The sequence below is a fragment of the Strix uralensis genome, chromosome 3, assembly GCF_047716275.1.
Source record: "Strix uralensis isolate ZFMK-TIS-50842 chromosome 3, bStrUra1, whole genome shotgun sequence".
Classification (NCBI taxonomy): domain Eukaryota; kingdom Metazoa; phylum Chordata; class Aves; order Strigiformes; family Strigidae; genus Strix; species Strix uralensis.
In genome coordinates this window covers 65,278,232-65,305,426 of record NC_133974.1, presented here as the reverse complement: position 1 = coordinate 65,305,426, position 27,195 = coordinate 65,278,232, and the positions used below count along the sequence as shown (strand labels likewise).

Here is a 27,195-nt window from a genome sequence, read left to right as displayed (position 1 = left end):
CAATTTCTTCTTAAATGTGAGGGGATTTTCAGTTTTAATTAGATATTCAGAAAATATCAGGGAAACATTTTTAGCTTCGCAAACAATCAAAAGGAACAATTCAGCAACACTGAGACAAAATAACAGTTTGTCATGTTTCCAAATGTGCAGTTTGACTGTCCTCTTCTTCTCCTTTACCCCCTCCAAAAATTTTTGACCGTCTAACTCCTGTGACATCCCCTCTATAGGTATTCTAGGTTTAAAATGGTTGACCTGTCTTGCTCAAAGTGTATCAACATCTTGTTGTCTTTGACAAGTCATTTAATTGACAAAAATAAGATTTTCCTTTGCATGGTAAGAATTAAATGATGGTCAGTATTTTTATGTTTCAAGTTGCTATAAAAGTAACTGCATGAATTAGCTGCTGAGAACTTTCATGCTGGGGAAAACCTTCTAAGCAATTTTAAAACCTCACCAGAGAAACTGATCATTAATGTTGCTTAAACATTAGCCATTTTCTCAAAACCTTGTGTCTTCCCAGTTCCAGTTTTATATAAACAAATCAAGTTGCATTACTTGCCCTGTGTTCCTAATTGACTTTTAAAACATTTGAGAATGAATTATTTTTCTAGGAAAGGTTTGTGTTAGGAGCTGCTGTAGGCATCAGGTGCTCCTACCTGAGTTGTATATTTTATTTGGTAACAGATGTAGTGTAGATGCACCAGATGACTGGAAGATCCGGATCTGAGTCTCTATTGAAATGGCATTAGAAATGTTTAATACAAAAAAACATTGAAACTTTGTATGCATTCCAGAAGGAAGACTAAAAAAGGCACTAATTGCAGTATTATCTACCTCATTTATAGTTAAAAATCAAAACATGAGAGCTGTGGTTTTCAAATGTTAAAATACCTTCAAGCCCCAGCATTGTGTGTAAGGTCTACAAGAGAGGTCTACAATAGCATTTTAAAGTGATAATAGTATCTAAATACATGCTATTTGATACTGTTTTCTGTTTCACTTACCAGGATTATACAGTCACCAGTGATAGCCAGACCACAGTTTCTGTATATTCTCCCACATGAAATGCTCTTTTTCTCCCTGTTACACTTCTAACTGGTCTCGTATGCTCCAGTGTCCTCTTTTGGAGGTGTATTTTAGATGTTATACTAACAAATTTTGAGTCTTGGGGAAAAAGCTTACTTTTATAAGAGTTGAGAGTGCTGTCTTTCTCAGCATTGTCCCTCAATACACTAAAGGTGAGGTATTGCACAACTGGGGCCCCATCTCATGAGCTGGATATTGGTTATGCCTTGACTATACATATGACTAAAAAACCTGCATCTGGTAAGTTGCTTATGTTGCTTCAAAAACATGAAAGACATTTCACCAGCTTAAACTGACATTGCTGATCTACTTGTCCTTGTTATGGAAGAACTCTACCAGGTACCAGCTCGGATGTGGCTTAAATTTGTAGTGCAGAATTTTAAATGAACTGTGAACTTCACTGTGTGCTCTTCCAGTGTTTGTGCCACTTGCCTTTGGCTCTCAGGATGCTCCAAACAAAGAATTTAGCAGTGATTAAACCCTGCTGCACCCTGTGTTGTAGCACAGCGTGACCTTGCCTATGCAGATAGAGCCAAATGGTGTAATTACCGCGCTTCAAAAAAGCCCCTGCCTGCCTGCGCTCTCTGCAGGGGTTTGAAAACATTTGCAATAGGTCCTAGCTGAGCTTTGGCTTGCCTACTTTGGCCCTTTCAACAGTGTTAGAAGAGCTCAGTGTGCTGGGAACTGCGTTTGAACCCTTTCTCTGCGTTTCTGCACAGAAGAATGTCACATATTTGGGAAACAGCGAGGGTAAGGCTCCCATCGGAGCTGTAGTTGGAGAGAGTGTGAAAAGTGAAATAAAACACTGTGGACAGCAGTAGGATTTTGGTGCAGTGTAGGCCTGGCACCATTCCAGTTCAGAAATGCTAACAGTGACTGGAGGGTCCTCGGAGAAGAACCCAGCCGGGGCTCTCCAGCCAAATGCAAGCGCTGAGGCACAGCAGAGCTCTCCATCCTGCCTGATGCTGCTACAGGAGCAGCAAGGGCAGAGAAATACTTGCTGCTCTTCTACGCCTTCCTACTTTTCAAATGAGGCATAGCATCTCTTCAACAGCTCCTTCTTGAGGGACGTTTCAAGGCAAACTGGGTAGGCTGAATGCTACCTCTGTCTTGACATACAAAACGCCTGGAAAGCTGAGGTGAAAGAGGACTGCCACACATGAAGGGACTGACCTTGACGGTAAAACTCTTCGCAGACCCTTTCACTCCACTGTTTGCTCAAATCCCAGAGCCGGCAAGGGTTGCAAATGTCAGCACACTTGAGTGCAATCTGAAAGCAAGGAAGAAAAGTAGCGGTGAAAAAAGAATTTGATGTCCAGCAGTGCTTCAGCAGTATATCTGCAGTCATGAAACTCCCAGGCCTCACCAGCAACGTTGGGAAGGGTTAAGATCACCTTTTAGAGATTCAGCCTCACCCAAATATGCCTTTTGAGGAAAGAGCAATTTAAGCCGCAAACAAAACTTTCATTCAGCCCTCTGCTTTACCATAGTGAGAACAAGAGGAGGGCCAAATTCCAAGGCTGCAAAGTGTTTTGGATATTCCTTGCAAGGAATAAGCCAACAAAAGCCTCAGGCTGGCTCCTGCTGACTGCCTGGCTCAGCATCCATGGCTGATGACAAGGAAGGGAAGAGCCAAGCTGGTGTATTTGGGCATCATTTCTCTGCGGTCTCAGTGAGTGACCTTGCATCTCACTTCAGTTACACTTCATCTTAATGTCTGCATATTTTTGTTTACAAACCTAAGCACAGGGCTTTCCACACCACCCCTGGCTTGGTTTCACTTAGCTAACTAGTACTTATAAGTGCTTTGCAGGGGAATGAGTACAGGAGGGCAAGAGGTTTTTAAAATCAAGTAACAACTGCTTCAGAAAAGTAAACCATGTAATTGTCTGTCTTACTGCCTTGGAACAAGATGTCATGTGCCTTGTTCCTTCACAGATTGAATGCAGTCAGTTAGCCTGACAGAGGTCAGAAGTCGTTCTGGCACCCGGGAGGAAAACATAAGAAATATTTCCTGTATAAATTCAGACCTGTGAACTGGAGGAGGGAAGTCTCCAAGTCTCTTTTCTCTCTGTATTAAATTGATTAGCCTTAATGTGACTATTACAAGGGCCTGTGAAACATTCTTTAACTTAACCTGATCAATCAAGATTTCTTGATCTTTTTTCTTCTTCCACAACTAATCCACCATATAAGTAAATCTCACCATGTCTGTGCCCTAGTTCCTGTCTTCAAGAAAGTGCATAAGAAACTTTTTGCCACAGTTGAGATCTGTAATCCCTCTGCCTTTGGCATTTGCACAACTTTCTTGCCTAATCTGTCCAGAAATATGACACGCCCACCATCCTGGCCTGCATGGTCCATGCAGGAATCTGACAGAAGGATTGTGCTTGATGGAGGACAGGCAAGCAGATCGCTACATGTCCCACACTGCTGGAGAGGGAAGAATGAACAGATCAGCACTTCCTTCCTGTCAGCTTTCCTGTAACCTCGACAAAGTGATAATGTGTAGATGTTTGTTTTATAAATGATAATAATTATTTAAACTCCTTTATGTATTTAAGAGTGAAATTCACATCACTTCTCCAGAAAAACATGTATATGCAGCTACTTTAATCACAATAATGCATTAATAGGTAGAGGTTTATTCTGAAGAGCCTGTTAATGACTGCAGCTTAGCTGGAAGAACCAGTCTCCATCTATTTGATTTTTAAAAAAAGCATGTTTTCTTCATTAGCTGGGCAGCTCCACTACAGAAGCACCTGCTGCCATGGCAACAGCTGTCTCTGCAGAGGCAGTTTCTGAACATCCATCCCAAGAACGCGACTTGGGCACCTGATGTCAGGCTGTCTTGGAAAGAATAACAAGGGGGCTCTCCTGCACGGTGCCAGAAAATAACACCGGTGAAGTGATGTTTGCCAGAAGAGAGACTATAACCGAAGCATTACCTGGCAAGAGCAGCAGTGGTCTGGAAATAAAATAATTAATAGCTTATCTTCACCTCTTACCATCTGACACTCTCCTGTACCTGTTGCATTCACAGCTTTTTAACTCAAGGAAATTACATAAGGAAATACTGGAGGCACATTATGCTTGCATGACATACCAGGTGGCAGAAGGAAAGTGTTTATGGTGATAGGTAAGGAGATGCTGATGTCCAGACACACTAGTGTATGCTATTCTAACATATACTAGGAAATACTGTGACTTGAAAAATGAATAAAAAACAATAGTAGAAAAATATTTTTTAAAGTTACCTGAAGCATAAAATGTCTGTCTTGTGCATCCTCCAGCCTCAAATCCTGATTGTCAAGGTGAGATTTCAGACGGATCAAAAACTCATTCTGCCTGTTGATGTCTGTTGCCAAGATCAGGGAGCCCAACTGCTGCTCAATGTCCTGTCTGCAATTGAGGAAAGTAAGACCCTTCAATCATGGAACCATTGAACATTAATAGCTCAAAACAACGTGCTATGGATCATAGCTAGCATAAAGCTTCCTCTTTCTTTATGGATCCAGTCTGATCTGTTTGGTCTCTGCTGGGGTTTGCAGGGTACAACTGTTCTAGCTGCCTAAATGGGTTCAGGAGGAATAGATAATGTAGAAGAAAAACACTTGTTGGCATAGGTGGTTCTGAAAGCTTCTGAAAAGTGCTAGGAAAGTAAAACCAAAACAAAACAACAGCACGATGCATCTAGAAAAATGCTCACATCTTACTTCAGTTGCTCAGAGCTGGGTGGTGAATACTGCAACTTTGAAGTTGCAGTTAAAGTTGTGAAGGACTTAACTGAAGTCCTTTAAAGTACAACTGAAGTTGTTGGTCTGATGCAAAGGATTTCTGGAGGGATATGGAGTTTACTGTTTCCAGGTAACCTGTTTATATTCTTGGTAAGGTCACCTGTGATTAATATTGTAGGCTGTTCAGTGTCTCAGTCTCCATTCCTTGATGGCAGTAACACTGCATAAAACCAGCAGGTAAAAAGTTACCATCGACCTGGCCAAGGTACTCATGGGGCTTCTTTTTTTTGCTTCACCCAAGAAGATGGTGAAGGCTGAACCACACCTCCTGTCAGGGGTGGAAGTCCTGAGCTGTCTTGATGTTACTCAACCAACTCCTTCATTTTTCTATTTCATGCTTTTTAATCACTAAATCTTTCCATATTTGGTTGGTGCTATGTAGAACAAAAAATGCAATCAATGGATCTGAAAAGGTCCATTCCTGATGGGACTCCCAGTGTTTCTGGTGCTGACAGTGCCAATTCCTCTGCTGCTGAAGTGGCAAGGTCTTAGGAAATACTTCTGCTGTGTAACTTTGTCTCATGATTTCCTACTGCCACCAAGAGACGGCAGGAAGTTCAGCCTACTCTGAAGCCTGGGCCTCTTTCTCAGTGTTGTTTTAGGAACAATGAAGAAAGCCATGGGTTAGTTTCAGTGATGCATTTCCTCCAGCGGACACTTACGTCACCTCCTTGGGCAGATGGGCCAGGAGCCGTGATTCTCGAAGCATGCCTATCGTAGATCGCCAGTGATGATTTTCTAGCACTGAAACATTCTAGGAAGGAATAAAAGGAGTAAATTCAAGGATTAGGCAGGTATCTGCAGTACAGATACAGATTCACCATATCATATGATGCCTAGAGCTGGTTGGAAGTGCTGTAACATGAGCCTAAAACGTGTGCTTTTTAGCAACCTTCTGGATTTCAGGAAATGGTCTGGATTTCTACAGTTAAGGAACTTGTGCTTCTAGGTTTCCTAGCTAAGGTCAATCCTAGAGTCCTGTTGTTCTACAGTTTTTGAGTCCTGCTGTGAACAGAGGACCTAATCTCATCTGAGTGGGAGGTAGCTTGCATTCTAACAGATTTATTAACAAATGAATTAAAGCATGAGTGCAAAATCATATTTTTACCTCCTACTGATCCCAGGTTGTCTTGTTAGCTTCTACAGTTTGAATGCAGAGCAGGCAAGAAAAAGAAAACTAAACTGCCAAATTTCCCTTGGAGTCAGGGAACTGGAAGCTGCCTGCAGCTGCTCAGCGAAAGCAGGAGGAGTATCAGTATCACTGAGCATCTGCAGGCTTCAGCAACTTAGTCTGCAACAAATTTTGAGTCCTTTTTGTTTCTTTGCTTCCAACTAAGTGGAACCAAAGTTAGGCTGGAAAAAATTCCTAGGGAACAGAAACCCAGCTTTCTAGGTTGTCTGTAAATTACAACAAACTGGGTATCTTGTGTCTGATGACTTCATATTACTATCCTAACACACAATGCGTTTGTCAATCATCACTCGTTTAGTTCACAGAGTACTTTCTACCACTGAACACCTCAGAAATGTCACTTGTTCAGAAACCTCTAACACAATTCTAATTCACAAAAGCATCTGCTTGCTGCAGAGAAGCAGTCCAGCAAAGCACCCCTCCACTGAACGGCACAGTCCTGTTATCCACAACAATGTACAGTGTGAACAAGATGACTGTCACCTAGCAATAGGGACCCTCTCAGGGGACTTAATGATCCCTGTTTTGGGCAGTTTATGGCTTTTGCAGTAGACAATCACTGGACTAAGAAAAAACAAACACAACCAAACCTTTTGGGCAGGTAGCAGAGCAAGAACTCCACCCCATCACTGCCAACTGGGAAATGAGTCAGAATCCCTCTCTCCAGCCACTGTTAAGCTCTGCATCCCTTCTGCACAGTCCCACAGCTCTGAGGTGTAGTAGTGCTGCCTTTCCTGATGGATGTGATGCACAGCTTCCACTTCTCCAAGAGGGACTGAACAGTATTTTCTTCTTAAGGCTTCCCCATCCTCTTTTGTAATCCTGTCATACCTAATGACTGTTGCAACACTAGACATTGCCAGTAACCAAGATCCAATCTGCATTTTGATCATCCTGTCAGTGTTTTTCTTGAAATTTTGTGCTCAAAATTCGTGTAAAGGTGACAGTACAAATTTGATTGATTTCCTATTACAGTATTTTCTGCAGTATGATCTGTTGCTTTTGAATTCACACAATTGCTGATATGTTGCTTTGATATTTCTTTGTTTTGTTTTGTTTTTCCCCTAATAGAAATCACAGATACTGGGGAAAAAACAAATCACAACAAAACCAACCCCAAAACTTTCCAACCATGTAAAGACTAAGTCCTTTTCCTTAGAAGAGCTGACAGACTCAGAACTCACGATCAGCTTTGCAATATCCAAATTACTTTTGACAGCAATTCTGTTCATTAGCCAACTTAAATATCCCTCTTCTCCTTTTGTCCAAATACATCAGGATGGACTTTTGCAACCCAGCACTCTAACCAAGAAAAATAAGGGAATGTAACAGGACATAAAATTTTTTTTTCTTCTTTCACCTCCCTAATCTGAGCTGAATCCTGGTCACAGCACTCACCCCAAATTCATCTTCCTACCTTAAGGTAAATTAGACAAACCCTGCCTGACTGTCACTTTTGGCTTTTGGGAAGGCTTACCCTTGTTTAAGGCAGTGCTTGTGTGCATAGTTCCTGCACCCTGGTCTGACTGCACCCTTGAAACATCCCAACTGAGAAGATCCCCCATGGATCAACCACTCTGTGCCCCCTTTCCCTTCTAGCATGGTGGCATTACTTGCTGGAAGTTGCCTCTTCAACCAGGGAATTACACTCCATGGATGCAATGGCTCTACGGTCACACTGAAGGCCAACCAGAACAGGACTGAGCATGTAGGCATCAAAGAACTTTCTTGCATCCAACTAATAGTTACTCTAAGGAAAAAATCAAACTCATGTATCCATCCCAGAGTATTTCTACTTCTGTAAGTTTCTGCTCTTTGCCTGCAGCTATAAGGAGAACTTAAACCAAAGCTGCTGCACCATCTAGCTTCCCACACTTAAAGTACATGGAGGAAGGAAAAGGAAAGGTCAAGTTAACAAGCAACAACTGAGCATGAAGTCATATGACTCCCTTCTTAAATGCAAACAGCCAGAATCCCTGAAGCTGCTGCCAACAATTAGTAGAGTCAGCTATTCCACCTAAGAACACTCTACTGCCTTATTAAGACTAATTGCCATGAGCTATCTGATTGCCCAGGCTGGTGGGGAGGTAACCCATGCAGACAAAAGTCTGTGTGCTGGTTTACGGACTGGTGTTCTCGGCTCTGCTTCCCATAACTTTTTATTTTTTTTTAAAACTGAGTAGCACAGGTTTGTTTTAAAGGCTGCATGATAGGAAGACTCTGTCACATCTACCACTTAATACTAGTGGATTGCTATAACACAGACTTCAGAACCCTGAGGAAAAAGAATTTTTTTTACTTAGACTATCACAAAATCTCCAATCCGTGACCCTCCCTGAGCCATTCAAACCACCGCATTTGACATACGCATTTGGAAAAGAATAGTAACTTGAAGAGAGGAAGACTTGCTTAACTAGGTGCAGAGAAAAATTCAGTTTTAATTCGGAGTGGAATGGGATCTAAATTTCTTTCAATCTGGCCATCTATTCTTAGTCACTGAGCAGTTGGTTTAACTACACAATGTTAAATACCTGAAAATTATACTTTAATTAGAAATGGTGCTTTTAAGGAAGACTGCAAAGTAGAACTGTCATAACTGATGTCCAAAACATATTGTCCTGATTCTAGTTTATATACATCTATATTAAAGTTGCAAAGCATTCTTTCATAGATTTCTCAAACCTGTTTTGTACTACAGATATTGTATGTGATCATTCCAGACATCAAAACTACTACCCTTCATTTAAGAGCCAGAAAAAGATAGATCTCAACTCTCTTACTACTGAAGTAAAAAAATAACACTGTATTTATATCAATGCCATTTGTTTTCTCAGGAAATTCATACATAATTCTCAGTAAAATAGACCTTTTTTTTTAAAAAAAAAAAAGTATTACTTTTTCTGGTATTAGGTTTCATGTGGAGTTTTGGATAAATACAAGGCAGGATTGTATCTGGCTGAGCAACCTTGAATTGTATGCTACTTCCAGTCAAAAGAAGCAGAAATAATGATGGATAAGCCAAACGTATCAACCAGAATTTGAGTTATTTGTGACTTTTAAGACTACAGAGACCTAAAACAATGACTATCAAGCAAGAATAAAACTTCTATTTTTCATTTTAATGGCCAATGAAAGTTAGAGGCATCACATAACAAGGAATGCCGTTGTGCTCCTCACAGGAGAAGTAAGTGACCTCCAGATTCCTACTGTCACTTTCTACACTCTCAACTGTCTTTGTAATGCTGGAGACTTGAATGAGGCACTTACATTTTTGTGGAAAATTATGGTGCCTCACATGCAATAGTCTCTTGTGGAAATTACCCTATAGATTACAAAAAAAATGTCTTGCATCATAAAATATGGGTTTAGTTTGAAAATAAATATTGAAAGTTCTGAACTCCTTGGTGATGACACCTATCTTCCTGAGACATGATTCTCCTCATATATGCACTTCAGAAGCTGTCAAACACTCTGCATCTTTGCCAAATACTGACATTGTTTTGCATAACCTTTTTTTCCAGATGATTCAAATGTAAAGTTCTAATTTAAATGTGCAAACAATCAAGAATAAAGAGATGCCATAAACAGATAACCCTTAGTCTCAGTTACTACTGCCTCAGTGACAGGTGACTGCAGCTATGTTAAAACTTACTTACTTTCATTTGATCGTTTTTCTGATTAGTCCCAGCAGTTCTGTGGCTCTGCTACTTAAAAAGCAAAAACCCAAGTACTTTTTTGTTTCAGTTTCAAGCACTTGTTGAAGTACTAATCTTAAAAAGAATGTAATTGATTGTTTTAAAGACTATTCACTGAATCTAAATTTGGATTAAAAATGTTTTCAGCAAAACTTTTTTTTTTCCAGCATTGTTATTTTGATTGGCATCCATGTACTGTATACTACTAAAATCTTCGGAAACAATCTGGGTTCAATTTCAGATAAAATAATGTAAGTCAAACTTGCCAGTAAATGTCCCTAAACAGGATAGTTAAAAATCGTATTTGCTGCTGAAAGATTGCATTTTTCTGTATTGTCACTGCCTTTTCTAATCAACATTTGAAAGTATATTCAAGCCCAGTTAGCTGAGCAGAAGCCACCTCTCCAAGATACTAATAGTTTATTTTAGCTACACTTCTTTCAGATTAGCCTGAATTTTCAACCAAATTATATATCACTGTTTCCCACTATTAATTTGAGGACTTGTTGTTTATACCTTTTCATAGGACCAGGGTTTTTGTGGAATGGCTCTACCCACTCCTCTTCAAAGGATCCTTAACATGACCTTCCCAAAGTCCCCTGACTTAGTCCCCTGGCTCTTCTCCCTCCCCACTCAGCTGGCCTGACATTTCCACAAAATGCACCAGACACGTATGGGGATGACTTAAGAAGCTGCATCAGCTTGTGATGAGGACAGTCACAAAGTTTTAAGTGTCTGAGCATCACCATGCCCTGGCTGGGGCTCCCACGGTGCAGCCTGTTCCTGTATCTCAGGGCAGGACAGCTGCATTATTACAGAGTCCACTTCTATGGGAAAACCCAAATGCTGCTTGAGTAGGGCAGGACAAGAGAGAATCTCTTTTCAAGTAGTAAGCAGATCACAGCAAAATCTTGATTTGCTAAGTATGTGTAGAAAGGTACATAGCTATTAGCGAGTCTTCTTCAGTTAGATTAATTTTTTACTTGGGATACTCTGACACCTTATTACAAAGGCTGAAGCTGACTCTTCCAAAGGCTAAAAATCAATACCATCTCCATTTATTAGTTATGAATTATGGTTAGCGCAACCAAATGATTTACAGCATTGCTCTGGCACATATATTTAAGTATAATGTAAAGAATAGAGATGTACATATATAATAATGTATACATGCATGCAAAGATTATACACCTAGGACAGCTGTAGATAAAATTCAGAGTTACAGTGACTGCCATGGGCCAAAACTACAAATATATTCAAAAAGGACCACAAAAATCAGGGCAGGATGGGTTCATTGGTAGTTATTGAACAAGAGGGTCTGTGTTTTTGTTTCAGGGAAGTCTTCTACTGCTTGCCAGAGCTGGGAGGATGTATACCAGGTGAAGGACAGCTCTATACTTATCCCAGGCTTATGTTTCTCTCTGAGATCTTTTACTGGCTGCTCTTAGAAACAGGATACTGGTCTAGACAGCCTGTGGTGTGACCTACAGTGGCTGTTTTTAAGTCTTTATTTATATCTCTAGGCACGTTTGTGTAAATATCCACAACTTTTCCTTTGGTTTCCTTTATCTTTTTTTTTTTTTTTTTAAATTGCAGTATTCATTAAGTGTTTAATTTTACTAGAGCCACATGAAGCAAAAGTTTCTTTTAATGCAATGCCAATTTAGAACATGCCTGCTGCTTACTTGCTCACTGAAGGAAGATGAAGTACAAATTGTCTCACCATGATTTTTAATCTCCTATCCACAGTTCCTTACCCCAGATGATCTACAGCAGAAATAACCCAGGCAACTGATTTGGGTTAAATGTCCTCCACAAAATCTGACATTTCCACCTTCTTTCCCATTTATATCAGCTTTGCTGTAAGGAGAGACACCCAGTGAGGAGCTTAACTGAAATTGTCCAGACTCTAAAGTGCAGGTTGATTTGATCAACATCCCCCCGCTGCCAGATTTTGGCATTAAAGTTCACTGCAGATTGCTTAAGACTCTCCTTGACACCATTTTATGTATTATCAACTTCATGAGCAGTTTTACCTGGTAGAGGCTGGCAAGGTGGTGTTTAGTTTTGATCAGAAATGGTTGGTTGACCCCTGGATGATCCACATCATGAGCTGCAGCAGCCAGCAGTCCGAGCATGATGTCCGATGGGGTGAGGAAGTTGGCAAGCTGAATCACACATAATAATCACAACAAGAACATGAACAGTAACCACTTTTTTTTTTCTTTTGGTAAATAAACTAGCTGACAAGGCATTGCTCAGTTTTGTAGGCATTTGTGCACAAATGTCAAATATAAAATAGATTTTGTGAACGGTGTTTTTAAGGTGGCTGTTGAACAAACATCTATAAAGATATCAGACTATATAGTTGTATTTTATTACAGTTTGTATTTCTTATCTCTCTATCATTCATGGCAATATAAAGATTGTTGTTATACAAGTACTTGAGCATAGTCTAAAAGATTCACTTTAAAAAATAAGTATACTAGCAGGTTGGCATATGTTAGCATACATGGTCAGAGCTCTGTCTCACACGGTGTTTAGTAATACCAACAATACATCAAGCTTCATTTTTGCAGCAGAGTTTATAAACTTTTGAAATTTCAAACTTGGCTGTTAGATACCTCAGTTCAAATACAGGTATTTTATTACAGAACATAATTTACCTTTTTACTTCAGACATCCAAGTTTGAAAACCTGCCCAGACTTTTTTCTTCTACACAGCTTATCATTTAGAAGCAAATTTTGTTGTCATTGGAAAAACAAAATAGGAAGTCTTAGCATTTTCTATTTCTGAGAGTGAGGTAGCAATTACCAGCCCAATGAGTCTGTACAGAGTACAGGTCTATGAGCTGAATGAAGCATCCTGAGATGAGAAATCAGGAGCAGTATGGTACAGATTCTGGATGTTGGCTGTCCTCCGTACTTCTTGACAGAAGGGACTTGCAGATCTCGCAGGAGATGGAAATGCAGGAAAGCTGGGGCCTGCTTCTGTCCTCGCTTACCATTACTATATTCTGGTCTAACAATTTGCTAATTCTAGCAGAACTTTCTTTCACTGAAGTCAAGCCAGGAAGGGATTAGTTATATTCTTATACTGTGGTTCAGCATTACAGTATTACAGCACCCTCCAGTAACACACCAAGCAATGTCACACCCTCACATTGTGAGGGCTTGCTGCAGCAGCCAGAAGCTGCTGTTTACTTGTGCAGACAATACTCTTGCAACAGACCCAGTCGAAGGGACCGTTTTCCCCTTTTCTGGTGTTGCACTGCCCAATTTAGTATTTTGAAATATTGATGTGAGGATTGCAGCCGCTGGTGGGCAGCTGGTACACACGGTCACGGTAGCTGGAGCTCATACGACAGCACTTTGGTACGTCGCCTGCGTGATGGGAAGTGACTCCAGTAGCTTGAAATGTCTGTCATCTGTTGCTGACTCTGCTACTGATTTGTTGCTGACTTCAAGCATGCAATCATCTTCCGCTATCTAAAAACAGCTTTTTGGGTTTTTTTTCAATCCTGGGAAAAAAATTTGAGAATTATCTGGAAGCAACATAGCGTGAAAGGTTGTCATTACCTTGGGCTCCCTCAGATAGCAGTGCATAGCTTGTGTGACATCAGCAGCATGAACAGCATTGTGGTATGGGTTTTGGCTGTGGTAATCTTCTTGAACCATAACTGGGAACCAAAACAGAAAACAAAGATCCTTTTGTCTCTGAATGCCATGAGCACAAATGGGAACTGGATTTAAAATACAATTTGAGGTTTTACAGTCAGCTGCCTAAGGAGTTTCTTCAAATAGCTGTAGCTTACTTAGACTGGTGCTCTTATTGGGATACCTTTAGAGAAAAAATGCATGAAAGGATTTGTGAGGCCCAAGGGGATATACTCGGTCTAGTTCATAAATCAACTCTTTCTTGCCTTAGTGAAGGCTCTCATTCAGGAGTAAAATAAATAAGGAAGAGAGGCAAATTTATCCACAACGGAGTGTAATTATTTAGGCTGCTGTCATAGGGGAGTAATATGTCATTAAGGCAGTACCACCTATTTTACAGCAGCAGGGGGTGAGGCCCTGATATCCTGGCATCATTTGTTATTTGAGTGACTAACTACAGTCAAAGGCATTCCTACATCTTCCAGGCAGAGAATCAAAAGATACAGCATTGGAGTATTCAGAGCAAAATCTTCTGTGATAATTTTAGTCACATGTACGTGTTCATTTTAAAACACCAGTCCCTCTTGTTTTAGTTTGCAGTGCTGGAATTGGTTCAGCTGGACCAGGAGCACCAACCTTTTAACTCTCAGCTTTCACTTGCACAGAAAACCATCGAGCTCTGTGCTTCTGTTCCTTGCAGCAGTGCCTGCACCATTAGGTGGTCTCAGAACAACACCACGTGAACACTGGAAGCCGCCTGTGAACTTGCCCAAAGCACTCTCCTAGGCACTATCAAATTAATCAAACAGGAAGGTAACAGGCATGTTTCCCATGGCACTCATCTCCAGCATGGGGAATGCCAAAGAAAGTCCTAACCTTCAGTTTGCTTCCAGCTCCATAAGCATATGAAGTTACAGTAGGTAATCCTTTAAACCCTGAGTACCACTAGCTCTAATTATCTGAGCATCGACTTCAAGGCTGCCCACAGGAGTTAGAAATGGCAGGGAGATTTTGTCTGTCTCCACACTGGAGGAATGCTTTCCAGAAGCAACAGTTAGGCAGTTTTAAAGAAGACACCCTGCCTTGGAAACTCTGCCTGACAGCCTGACAAACCGGCATTCAGCTGCATTCAAAACATGATGCAAAAAGTAATTGATTTTGGCCAATTTCTTCTTTTGGTTCACTGACAGCATGGGGCTAATATTTCTGTTGGCAGTAACAGCAGCAGGGGCTTTCATCAACACTATTCAGTGCAGACAGCTTGATATAATTTGTTAAATTTTGTACATAAGCTTTTAACTGCCCTGGGTCTCAGTGGTCTATTAGTCACTAAAATAATTACACTGCACCACAATTGTACTGTGCACGAGTAGGGTCTGTAATGTCTGTCTGTCTGTGTGGGCCTGCTCGGCCGACCACATCTCTGCACAGCATACTTTTTTTTAAACCACCAGTGCAATTATGGTACAGGGATGCTTCAGCCCAATGCAGAGCTTTTTGAAGTCCCTCTATTGACTTAACAGGTACTGAACCGAGCACCTGAGTGCCTGCAAATTATGTGTATCACAGAAATGTTTTACTGAAATATTTGCAACAACATCATGATTCTACATAGATATGCAGACCAAGGCAGTGCCTTCTTTGATGCCCTACTTAAGCTGTAAACTGCATTTAAAGACGGCTTTGAGGTGAGCACTTACCTAAAAACCTGTGTAATGTAACCATATCTAATTGGAAATGGTGAATAAGTCCATGCACATTGAAGAGATGACAAAGCAGTGTTACGAGACTGTTTCCTAAAAGTAGAAAGGAACAACTCTTAGATTAACAAACCTTAACAATCCAAGCAAGACTAAAATCTTGGTAATTTCCTAACTACTCATCAGCTCCTATCATCTTAACTCCTATCATATGAGCTTAGATGACACTCATATACTCAAAAGTAGCTTATATAAATTACTCCTATATATCTCTCTATCAAGATTTGATGGTATGGCTGTACCAGTAGAGTGCCATTCTTGTGAACAGATGCCATAACGTCATGTTTGCTGTTTCAACATAACACAGAAAGAGAATTGACATGTTTTTAACTGGAAGTCTTTTGACAGGCTTGTTTGAGAACTACATCATCTTCATAATTGAGGTCTACCTCCAGAAATGACAGAAAGGAGAATGGCTTTTCTGCCACTTCAGTTTGCCATACTGTACTAATTAATTAATTACTGAGAAATCAGCAGGTTTTAATTACATTTTTTATTTTACACATGGCTTTAAGAACACATCATTAACCCATGTACCTAGCTCAGCTACAACTGCATCTCATAACAATGATGCAGACAGGAAAAACGAGTTGCAGCATTTACGGTCTCAAGTTACGCTGATGTTACACTGGCCTTACTGTGAATCCAATACTGCAAACACTGGCAAAATTGAGCCTAACTAGTATTATATGATCAACTATACATACACACAGTATTTAAAAAAGTTTACACTGCATAATTCAGCAGCAATGTTTCCAGAAAAGTAAGAAAACAACCAAAACATACAATGTATAAACAATGTCAGAAGGGGGTCTTTTCTTACTTAATGTAACCCAGGAAAGAAATAAATATATGTACAAAGAAGGCATGGAAACTTATTTGCCCTTGACTATTGAGCGGGGGTGCAGAAAGGTAATTTAGAAGAATTATGCTTTTGCTTCGCTTTGACATTTGCTGTTCTCTCCACTCTTCACTGCCAGTCACTCAGATGAATTACCCTCTAAACCAACTTTTCTCTACACCTTCTTCCCCAGCCAAACCTAATTAGATTGGGGGGAAGGAATGAAGGATCCCATTCCTATGATCAATACATAAAGGAGAAAGGTGTGATCATGATCCTCTTCAGCAGTTACCTGATCAAGAGGTATTGCCTAGACACTGGTGTGTGTGTGGTGTTACAGGTAGGTATTTAGACAAAACATTCCACAGAGTTTTACTGTCTTAATGAATTTCCTAACTTGTGCTGCTGAACAGAAGCAAATGTATCTTCAGTTAAAGGTATTTCGCGTTGATAGAAATCGACTGATTATGGAGGTCTGGACTTACTGACCAATGTATCTAATAGGTATATTTAAAGTACATTTGGAACTTCCTGGCTAAAGGAAACTGGAAAACTTCCTTGAAAAGGTGACCATAACAAATATAGGAGATTAGATTAATACAAAACCAGACAAAACATTATTCTATAGTTCACGAACAGCCTGAAAATGTTCAAGGATATGATTTTAGGAGAATTTAACTGTGTCCAATTTCTCTTCAGTAATCTACACTGGAAATGTTTAGCAATTAATTAATTAGGGTTTTTTAGAACAGTCATATATGAGAGAGATTAAAATAAAAACTTTTAAAAAATTACTTACCATTTGTCAAGCGGTCAAACAAGAAAATGTCAAAATCCCACATTCCCACTTTGGATAGCATGTGCTAGGAAAAACAAATGTGAAAAGGCAAATGACTGGTATGTCAATCTGTAAAGCAGATTTAAATTATTATTCCACATTAATCAATCACAGGATTGGTTGCTGCAGCTTTAAAGTTTTGTTTGGGAAAGCTATAGAGACGTGTTTCAAATATCAGACATCAGGAACTGAATTTAGCTGTACTGCATAAAATGTCACTTGCACTTTTAACTAAGGAGGTTTTGAACTTGACACTAAAAACACCTTCTAAATGGATCTCAAAACAACAAATAATATAAACAAAATAAGAAAATATTCCCTTTTACTGCACAACTTTTTAATTGTTCTTTCATGTCCCCAAATCAATTCAGTACAAATTCTCCTAGGTTTTTATTACAATTTGCTAAACAAACCAATACACAGGAATAGCCTTATAAACTTAGATACAGTGCTTCTCTGAAGCCCACTCAGTCATGCAGAAGAATCCATCATTACCACCATATACAGTGTTTTTACAGCTACAGCAGTTCAGTCAAGAGACTGAGTCTGGTCTAAGTGTATGACCAACAATGGCATGTGCATGAATGAAATGTGTGTTCACTCCCATTGCCTAGTCTATATTCAAACCAGTTCTGGATTCTTAATTACTTTCTAATGCCTGGCACATAATCTTCTCTTGCAGAGAGTAAGAATTGCCTAGGGACATAATCCCAATGCTACCAGTTGTGCAAGTTTTGTTAGAAAATACCATTGAAACCACGTATAAGAGCTGCAAGATAAGAGAATTATATTTTGATTATTGTGAAGTTCTTTGCAGTGAATATTCCCTGTTTCTTAGCCTTTGCCATTACGGAGAGCTATTGTGGGTTGCCTAATAGCTGCTCCAGACCAGCTGAGAGACAGCTGTCTGTTTGCAAGTGGATGAATTAAATCCCATGTCAAGACTGCACTTACTTAATTCAGTAATTCAGCCAGGGATCCTTCATCCTTTAATAAATCCAGATTATAATTTCAGTTGACAGAATCTGAAAATGCTGAATTTTCTTGTTGCTCTGGGACTAAGCCTTTAAAGCGGTAAGCATAAAAGAGGAATGGACAGTCTGTTTGCTGTGAGGCAGGCAATTAATGTGGGTCATTTAAGAAAGATCAGCCATACATTTGTTTATCTGAAGACTGAAACGAAACTGACACTCTCTGGAATATTATTAAAAGAAATGGAGATCTGGAGACCTGTCTTACCCTTGCTTGCCCAAGGTAGTCCTCATCCAGTAGGTACAGAGAGGCTTGTGGTACAATTCCACGCAGTAACCGGGATGCATGGAAATACCTCTGGAAACTTAACAGTCTTTTCACTTTTTTCTTGGTGCCGATTTCCCCTGAGAGTGTAGTATCTGTGAAAAGCAATCAGTACAGAAATCATGAAACTCAAGATGAAGGATGACATTCTCAGGTATTTAATAAGAGAAATAGCAAGAACTTTATAATAGTGACACAGAAATCATAAAGTTCATGCTTCTTCCCCACCCACACGAAGAGGCAGTATTCAATCCCTATATTTCAGCATAATATATGTGTTTATTTCAGAAAGAAAATACATTCCAGTAAAAAGAGTACTATCACAGGACTTGGAAGATCTTGAGTTCAGTACACTGCCTGTAACTGGCTTTAATGTGACCCAGGCTAAGTGACTGGGGGGCTGATATATCACCTAACTGTACATGTCTAGATGGAGCCTAAATGACTAGGCAGAGTTAGGTACAAGAAAGCTCTTACTCTTCTGTGCCTCTGTTCCCTAGCTGTACAACTGAAAGCAGCAGTAACTTGCTACCTCACAGGAGTGTCACTGGAATATATTAAAATTACATAGCACTAGCATACAAGGTGATCTTCGATATAAAACCAAAAATGTGACAGCAAAAGGAACCTCAAAGTACAGTTTGAAAGTACAAATGTATGACCCACTTTTGGAAAATGAGAGAAAAGAGAGAAAGAAGTAAGAATAGGTTAATAATCCTATTGTATTGTCTGCTGTCCTTCCTACATATTAATATAACTATAAATGAAGAAAGTATTTTAGTTCTACAATTAGGAAAGCAAGTATACTCAGGCAATACATGCATTTCTGGTTACTCAACAGAATACATTCTTTTCACTCAGTAGCAGGATAACTCTAATTCCCTAATGCTGTATTATGAGTTTTTCGTATAGGGCTAAACGTGACACAAAAACCAAGGCAGTTTTTATACAGTATTAAATCAGTAATTAGAGTAATTAAATTACCTTATTGTTAGTAAGGAAAATATGCAGGCTTCATAGAACTGATAATGACTTAGGTAATTTCATCTGAACTTTTAACAGAATGTCACGTACAACTGTGATGTTTTCATTTTGCAGTCTGGTATAAGTTTTGGAAAAAGGGAGGACAGAAACTGGGCAGTTGTTCGAAGGAAGTAAGATTCAACACAGTTTTATTCATAAAAGGAACTGAAGATTAAGCATTCCTTTCAGAGAACAGTAATGATCGCTTGAGATAAGAAGCTGCATAGCAACTCACTGGATTTCAGATTTAAATAACAGCTCAGGAAAAATATCCATGGACTGAAGACGACTCTCTCTATTCTACTATTTCTTTTTATGACAAAATGCTGACCATTTGTTCTGCTGTGAAATTAAAATATGACTTTGTATGCTGGTTTTATGAGTATTATTATTTTGAGAGGTTTTTCAGAGAAGTCATTAAAGTTTTTCTGGATCATAGATATTTCAGTATTTGATTTCTCCAACAGCAGATGTGTGAGCACCTTCTGTGGCAAATTTCTTCCTTAAGTAATCCAATGGCTATTGAATGACACAAAGTCAGCAACAACAACAAAAAACCATACTTACATACTGAGTATCAATAATTAATATATTTTATTACACCTGTAAGTCTCACACTTCTCATGGGCAGCCCAAAGATCCCACTGAGTTTTAATAATATAAAAGCACAAAATAATTTTATTGCGACTTGACAAGCCATGTGTTTTCAAGAATGCAAACAGTAACAATGTCACTACTGTACCAGCCTGAAGGTTAGATTTTCATTTATGATGTGCCAGCACCTGCCTTAATTCTCTCACACATTTTAAAAGCTGGAACAATTTCATGGCCCGTTGAAGGAGTGACTAACGTAGGTGCTAACAGTTACCCAGTGACAGCGACATGTGGAGGAACCGGTAGACTTGTTTTCACATTTCATTTATATAGTGCTGCTAAGAAGTGGCTGGCATTCAGTTTAATTCCTGGATAACAAAACACTTAAAATTAATTCACTTTTTAAACTTGTGTCTGCTGTTTCTCAACTTCCCAACTCTCCTAATTCCATTTTTGCCCCCCCGACTGTTACTGCTTTCAGGTAACAAGTTTAAATTTTAAAGTACAGAAAACTTTCCTTTTGTAGTACATTAAAAATGAGTAGTTGCTCCAACCAATTTTTATCTAAGTTACTATCTGGTTTTGAAAACAGATGACTTAAATTACTACCTATGCTCCTCTAAACCGTCTTTAAAACTCACATGTGGAGTGGCTGTGAATGACCTGAAGGTGAAGGTTTGGCCCGAGTCCCAACAAGCAGCTGTACGTTGGATTATGAAGAAGTGGTTACTTTATCCTTTGGATTATCAGATTATTTCAGTAGCACAAATACTACTTACCAAAGCACAAACACAGCAGGTTGAAATAAGTAATTTCTTATTGTGAAACATATTTTCTGAATTGAATGATCAAACTTGTTGCCACTCCTTTGTCACATTGCTCTGAATGGTTGTCATGGGTCTGAACTGAAATTTAATCATCAGCAGACAGCACCTCTGAAACATCACTTGCTGCTTCAGATGAGCACTGTATTACAATACATTATGCAAAAAACATTACCCACAACAATCTCTTGCTCTGTATTTTCATTCATAAGGGAAAGAGTTCATAACACTGGTAAAGAACAGTAGGAAATGTACTTTCAAAACTGGGCTCTTGACAGAACAGCCCAAAAACCGCACTGCAGGCTAGCCACATGCAAACTCTGGATGTTGACTTAAAGGACATCATGTTAAAATCACATCTTTTTGGTTATTTCAGTAATAACTGATTTGTCTATGAATCACAAGACTTGTCAGATGATTGCTATGACCCATAACAGATTACTATGCCATCTGCAGTAATGTACCTTATTATGATGGTGTCTTGCATAAAATCGGACTGAGACTCTGCCCTGCTCCAAGCACAAAACACCCCAAACTATTATTATCTCACCAGCATTTTCTCTTTCTCCTCCCAAGATCAGTGTCAACCGAAAGAGAAAAGCACAGCCATATGAAGTTGAGAGAAAAAGGACAATTAAAAAAGAAGAGTAAAAGGTGAAGCAGCTGAGAGTGAATGCTCAAATTCTGTCCTCAGTTGCACCTGAATCTCCCAGCAGTGAGGAGCCATTCCTAGCATATGAGATCCACCAGGTGACATAAAATCAAGATGCAGTTTTAAGAGGAAGAGTTTATGTGAATGACTTATAATAATATGCTGAACATACCACTTCTTTACTAACAACTGCAAATTCTAATTTAAATTTTAAATATAAAATTTCAGTGATGACACCTGATGGAAGTCATATAGTGACTTTGAAACAGAAAGTTATTGATAGCTATTTCTAGTTAAATTGAATTACAAGTAAATTAATCAAAAAATATCATTGCAGATATCTCTGAACTTGAGTTGTAGAACCACATGCTATATTACCTAGTTAAAGAACACAGGCTGGAAGCCTCACATGGGAAGGATTTAGTAAATATGTGCAATTTTGAAATTAACACAAAAGATGAACAAGAATGACTTTTGTTTATACCCATAAAACTTCCTTTGAGAACCACTGTTTATTCATTGTGGCAACTTCTGAATGCTTTGTTTACCTAAAAAAAGCATCATCTGTATCTCTTAAAATATGCCCATTCTCATATCCTGTGGAGTTACTGCCTAGCACGGCAGTTGGAGAAACCCTTCTTTGTATACTGAACAAAGTTACTGCAGGAATTACATAGACATATTGTATAAATTACATACTCATTTACAGAAGTGTCCGTATAAGCATTCCTCACAAAGCTTAACTTCTACCTTCAGAAAGCCTGAGCTCACAGCGTATCTCCTGATGTGTTTCAGCACGCAGCAAAAGTGGTTGCATTTTTCTGTGCGTAATTTTATAGCCAAAATCACAAATACACACTATCAGACCATGGATGATGTCTAGATACCGCACGTGGCCCTCAAGAGGTTAATAAGCTACAGGAATCAATGGCTGCCTTCTCTCTCCTTACAAAGTTCCTCCAGTTACACAGATCTGCTTGCCTTAACATGATCTATGGCTCATTACACCCCAGCTTCTGTTATTTCAGGGAAAGAGGTTTCCTGCACTAGGAACTGCTACCACTTTTCTTTCAGATTTCTTTCACGTTGCTGCGTTAGCGTGTGCCCACAGGCAGTGTGAATATAAAAATGATGGAGGTTATGTTAACAATGGTTGAGTTAACATCCAGAAACAATCACATAAATCAAATTTGGACAAGGATGTACTTAACTCTGCACCAGACATTCATTACATTGTTATTGTTCTTTCAAAGTAAACAAACTTGGTTATGCATTCAAATAAGGCCTCTGAGTTTTCCTTCACAGTATTGCCTTTTTCTATTTTATTGCACCTCAGTGTACAATAAAAACAGGTCACCCAGCAGCACGAGTGGATAACAACAGGTTTATTAATTTTCAAAAGCCAACTGATTCAGAAGCAGAAAATGTTTTTCCTCTTCTTTCCGAAAGGATGCAGAATAAATCAGGTCGTCAAGCACCTGCCTTTGACTCATATGGTTTATAATACCCTTCCCCCTCTTCTGAGGATGGAAAGACTTTCTGTACTCAGCCACTGCTCTACAACTGTATGCCTGAAGAGTCAGGCAGGATTGGTAGAGAAGTGCTGGAATATCTGGAAGATACAGTGAGAGGATCAGACCTGCAATTTACTGTCCAGACAGTCTGCAAACAGCAAGGACTCTGGAAAACAATTTGTCTCTGGTTCTATATGTTATGGAGGGAATTTCCTGCACTGGTTCTTGGCTTGACAGTTAAGTAGAATGCTTTTATTTGAGAGTCCAAGAGATATGTAATTGACTTATGAGGAATAATTGGTGTTTGTCCATTTTTTTTGTGTGTCAAATCATGCCAGGCATTTAGATCACCTTTACTGAAGTCTTGTTTGGCATACTCATTGCATGACTTGGTTGCTAAATTCTTCTTATAAAGAAGAGCACACAGCACTGATGATAGAAAAAAAATTGCTGTGCCTTCTTAATATCTTCTTAAATTATGGATTTATCATATTATCCAGAAGAAAACCACAGCATGAGTAGGGATAGCTGAACTAGCACAGGTAATCTAAATCTTAATTCCAAACTTAGTATTTCAAATTTGAATTTTGGAGAAGGCACTGGTAAACTGAAAGAACAGATCACCTCTTCTCTCTGCACTGTCTAGGCTTTCCTGTTACCTTTTATCTTGCAGTCCAAAAACCTTTTGGAAAGGAAACACTGCAGTTTTGAAGAAAGGCCTGAGAAAATGCACAAAGCACCAGAAACCTATGTAAAAGGATTGTCGCTTGAAAGATTTCAGTCTAGTGTAGAAGGACCAAAAAGCTCAGATGAATATCCCAGTTGTACTTCTTAATTGTCTGTGGCTGGTGTGAGAAACTGACAAACAGGTTTGATTCAAAAATCATAAGATTGTGTCAATTTCATCATCTGAATATACAGTGGTCACTGCAACTAAGAAGCCAGACATTAACACCTTGCACTGTATCTACAGATAAACAAGTGTTGTACTGAAATCTTGTAAATGTAGAAATCCTCATGAGACTTCCTCAATCCAAAAAGGTTGTGCTATAAACATTTTGGTTTTACTTGCTTCTCTAATGTCTAAACAATTTTTTGTTCCTTGACTTTTGATAAAAATCAATTTTAGGGGTCAAGTGCTTTCTGTTTGCTGGCATTTTTCATACGGGTTGCAACTGTATTATTTCTCTTTAAATTTTTTTCAATTAGGAAGAGGCTGTGAGAAAGAGATGGGGAGACGGAACACATCAGAGAAAAGCAGAAAATTAGAAGTAAAACAAAAGATCTTTAAAATTTTATGCTTTGAGTCAAGATTCCATTCTTCAACCACCTGCACAAAAACAATGCAGAGCCCTGCTTACAGAAGAGGTGCTTGTGTGCTTCTTTGGCTAATGTAGTTAATGAAATGTGACAGATTCTGGGACATCAACTTTCCAGGTCACCTTGCTGTGGGGTTTCCTCTTTGAACACCACTTGAGGTAACAGCTCAGTTTCCAGATCATAAAGTTCCTGTACATTTGTTGGCACCTTGAAGAACGCTAGTCGTGCAGCTTCCCCCCATCCCAAAATATATTCCTTTTGATGCTGTTTGAGACTACAGAACTTAAGAATTACGCAGATTATCCCACTTATATCTAATTATCCCATTACACCAAGTTCTGGAGCAACTAGGGTTTCAAAGCCCAGTTAGGTAACAGAATATTACAGGAAGAGGAGTAGATTAAATCCAAATTTCAGATTAATTTAGATGTGTTTCTCTTCACAATTTGCAGCCTTTACTGGGGTCATCAATCATCTTTATGCAAACAAACATGTTGGCATCTTTTAAGCCTCCTACAAGTTCTTAGGAAACGGCATATTGTGCTCCATTTCGCCACAAAGTCGTTATCATTTCAATATGAACCTTCACTTTGCCACTTCAATCCTTGTACAGTAGCACAGTCAGGACCTTTTTTTCCTAAAACTGCAAATGTTCTATAGCTGATTATAGTTTCTCCAACAGGAAATGGTACATCTCCTCCCCCTTCAGTCCCCTTGAGAAAAAGCAACATAACATGTAATAACAGCAAACCCAGCTTTCATTTATCATCTTAATGATCCCTTCTCCTTGTTCTTTCTTTTCCTTTGGTCATTTGGAAAGCATCCTCAGTGTTATCTTCAGTAAGCCCTTTCCCTTTTCTAATCAGCAAAAAGAAGGTGGGGTGGCAGAATGGGTCACACATCATTTGGAAACTTTTAAAGGGACATTCTCAGTTGAACTGAATCCCAAATCTTATTAAAAAAATAAGTTACAAACCTGTACAATCAGGTCAGTGTTCGCTAAGACTTTGTGTGTGAAGAACATCTAGTTCTTTGTTTGCTCTGCTTGCTCTTGTGAGTTCTGAAGCATTCATAACCCAAACTGCTGCATTTTGTTAGCATATGAGGGCACGTGCATCAATCAGTTTTACATTCTGGCTTTCATTTTCTACAAATGTAGCGTAAAAGCTAAACAAGGAGCATGAATGGCAGGAAGTATAATATACTTTTCAATCTACCTTGTTATTAAATTTTGGAGGTAACAACTCTTAAAAAACACTTAAAAGCACAAACAACATCTCGAAGCAAAAAAACTTGCTGTTATTTGATGAAAAGGAGGAACCAGACTGACTTCCAATGACAGGAAGAATTTTTGAATATAGTGAAGTATTACCAGAAAACATAACAATCTTTGTGCTGAAACATTAAGAGAATTCCAATTCCTCTTCCTTTAAATAGGTAACTGAAAGCAAGGCCACAGGCTGACTTCAGTTCTGGAAATGTTCTTCCCATTCAAACCAGACACAAGCTAACCAGATTAAGAAGCCCATGTGCCTGCAGGATGTTGATGAGTACCTTTTGGACATGCTTATCCATAAGGAACTAAGGGAGGTATTATGTAGTAATGATGCAGACCTTGTAAGATGTCTCCCTTTCTAATTTAATAACCATCTAGAACTTCGGACTCATCTCCACGAGCTGAGTTGGGATCCAAGTAACCCAATCAACCCTTGAAACTTCTTCACAAGACTTTCAGTGTCCTAATTTAACCTGGGTCAGAAATATCTAAAAAGGCATCTCTCACTCCCCACTTCTTTTTCTAGCCAAAGGCAACAAAACAAGACAGTTAACCAAACTCTTTTTAACCTCACTCATTTGGGTTCAGGTTACTTGATGGTTCAGTTTTGGGTTGGTGGTTGTGGTTAAGTTTTATTTTCCCTGGAGATGCGCCCTACCTGAAAGCCCTGGAGTGTTCAAAATCCAAAACCAAAAATAAATGTAAATTTTGCAAATGGACCCTTCTGTAGACAGGCAGAAACCACAGATTCAAACATCCACAGACTTATGTTCTTTGAGATGGAGACTTTTTCATGAGTTCATATATTCCCTTACTAACCCTAACAACACTTTTCATTTCTGCAGTACCTAATTCATCACTTGCAGCAAAGCATCACTTTATTTGCAAACAAACTGAAAACCAGGTGTATTTTGCTTGACTCAAATCAGACAGCAAATCAAGGACAGAGACTGAATGGTACCTAGTATCACTGTTTATCACCATCTGGTACTAAAAGTGTATCATCCATACTAACTTAATTTGCTAAGCTAAGCTTAAAGAGCAGGTGGAGTTCTTTTAGATTCGGCTTCTGCCTGCATGACAATACCAAGATCCTAGGTAATATGCAGATATACCTTTGGAGTGTCCATGTTTTGACCTTTTAGATATTCTCAGATACCACTCTATGTTCCTGTTCTGCAAGGTGTAAAGAAACAGAAATCTCTTCGGGTAACACCATTTTCATTCAGAGACCCACTTTGCTGGTCACATACTACATCCTCTCCTTGTTATCCCTCCTAGATCAATATAGAGAGAAGTGAATTCTGTCAGACACTGGGATACTGTGGATAGCTTACTGAAAACAAGTGGATGCAAGATAATGAAAGCAATGGTATGACTGATACCGTGACAAAAACAAAGTGTCCCTAATGAAGAATTTTTCAGGAAAAGTTAAAAATGCAAGCAGAAATAATTTTAACTACATTATTCCATGACAGACATATTTAAATATAGTCAATTAGAGGCTAAAAATTTTGTTATCTGCAAGCAAAAATTCAATCCAGAGGAAAGCCTAGCATAAACAAGATGGGAACTGGAGAATCACTGTTTAAGTCTTAAAAATCTCCTTGTCTTCTGACTTAAAGCTCGATAAGCAAATTTGTAAATAAAGTTACTCATCTCAGATGTAAACTATGTTATTTTGTTACTCAACTTCACCTGTCAATAAAACAATCTACATAATTGGAGCAGGGTGAGGTCTTCTTGGTTACTGCTGCACTCCTACCTACAGTTCTAGATTTATTACAAGGAATTCCCTCAAACTTCTGGTTAATGCAATGAAGAAGTGTG

The 27,195-nt window shown here is 39.0% G+C and overlaps 1 protein-coding gene across 2 annotated transcripts in view; it reads right to left on the bottom strand.

Annotated features, from left to right (window-relative positions):
• PDE7B (phosphodiesterase 7B) overlaps positions 1-27,195 on the bottom strand; it is a 181,659-nt gene that overhangs the window by 7,214 nt on the left and 147,250 nt on the right. For both annotated transcript variants that reach the window (XM_074862599.1, XM_074862598.1), the window contains 8 exons: positions 18,106-18,257; positions 16,828-16,891; positions 15,128-15,223; positions 13,350-13,450; positions 11,807-11,938; positions 5,546-5,637; positions 4,344-4,488; positions 2,260-2,356 (listed from right to left, as the gene is read on the bottom strand). In XM_074862599.1, the coding sequence (XP_074718700.1) occupies positions 2,260-2,356; positions 4,344-4,488; positions 5,546-5,637; positions 11,807-11,938; positions 13,350-13,450; positions 15,128-15,223; positions 16,828-16,891; positions 18,106-18,257 (879 nt within the window). The remainder of the gene's footprint in view (positions 1-2,259; positions 2,357-4,343; positions 4,489-5,545; positions 5,638-11,806; positions 11,939-13,349; positions 13,451-15,127; positions 15,224-16,827; positions 16,892-18,105; positions 18,258-27,195) is intronic.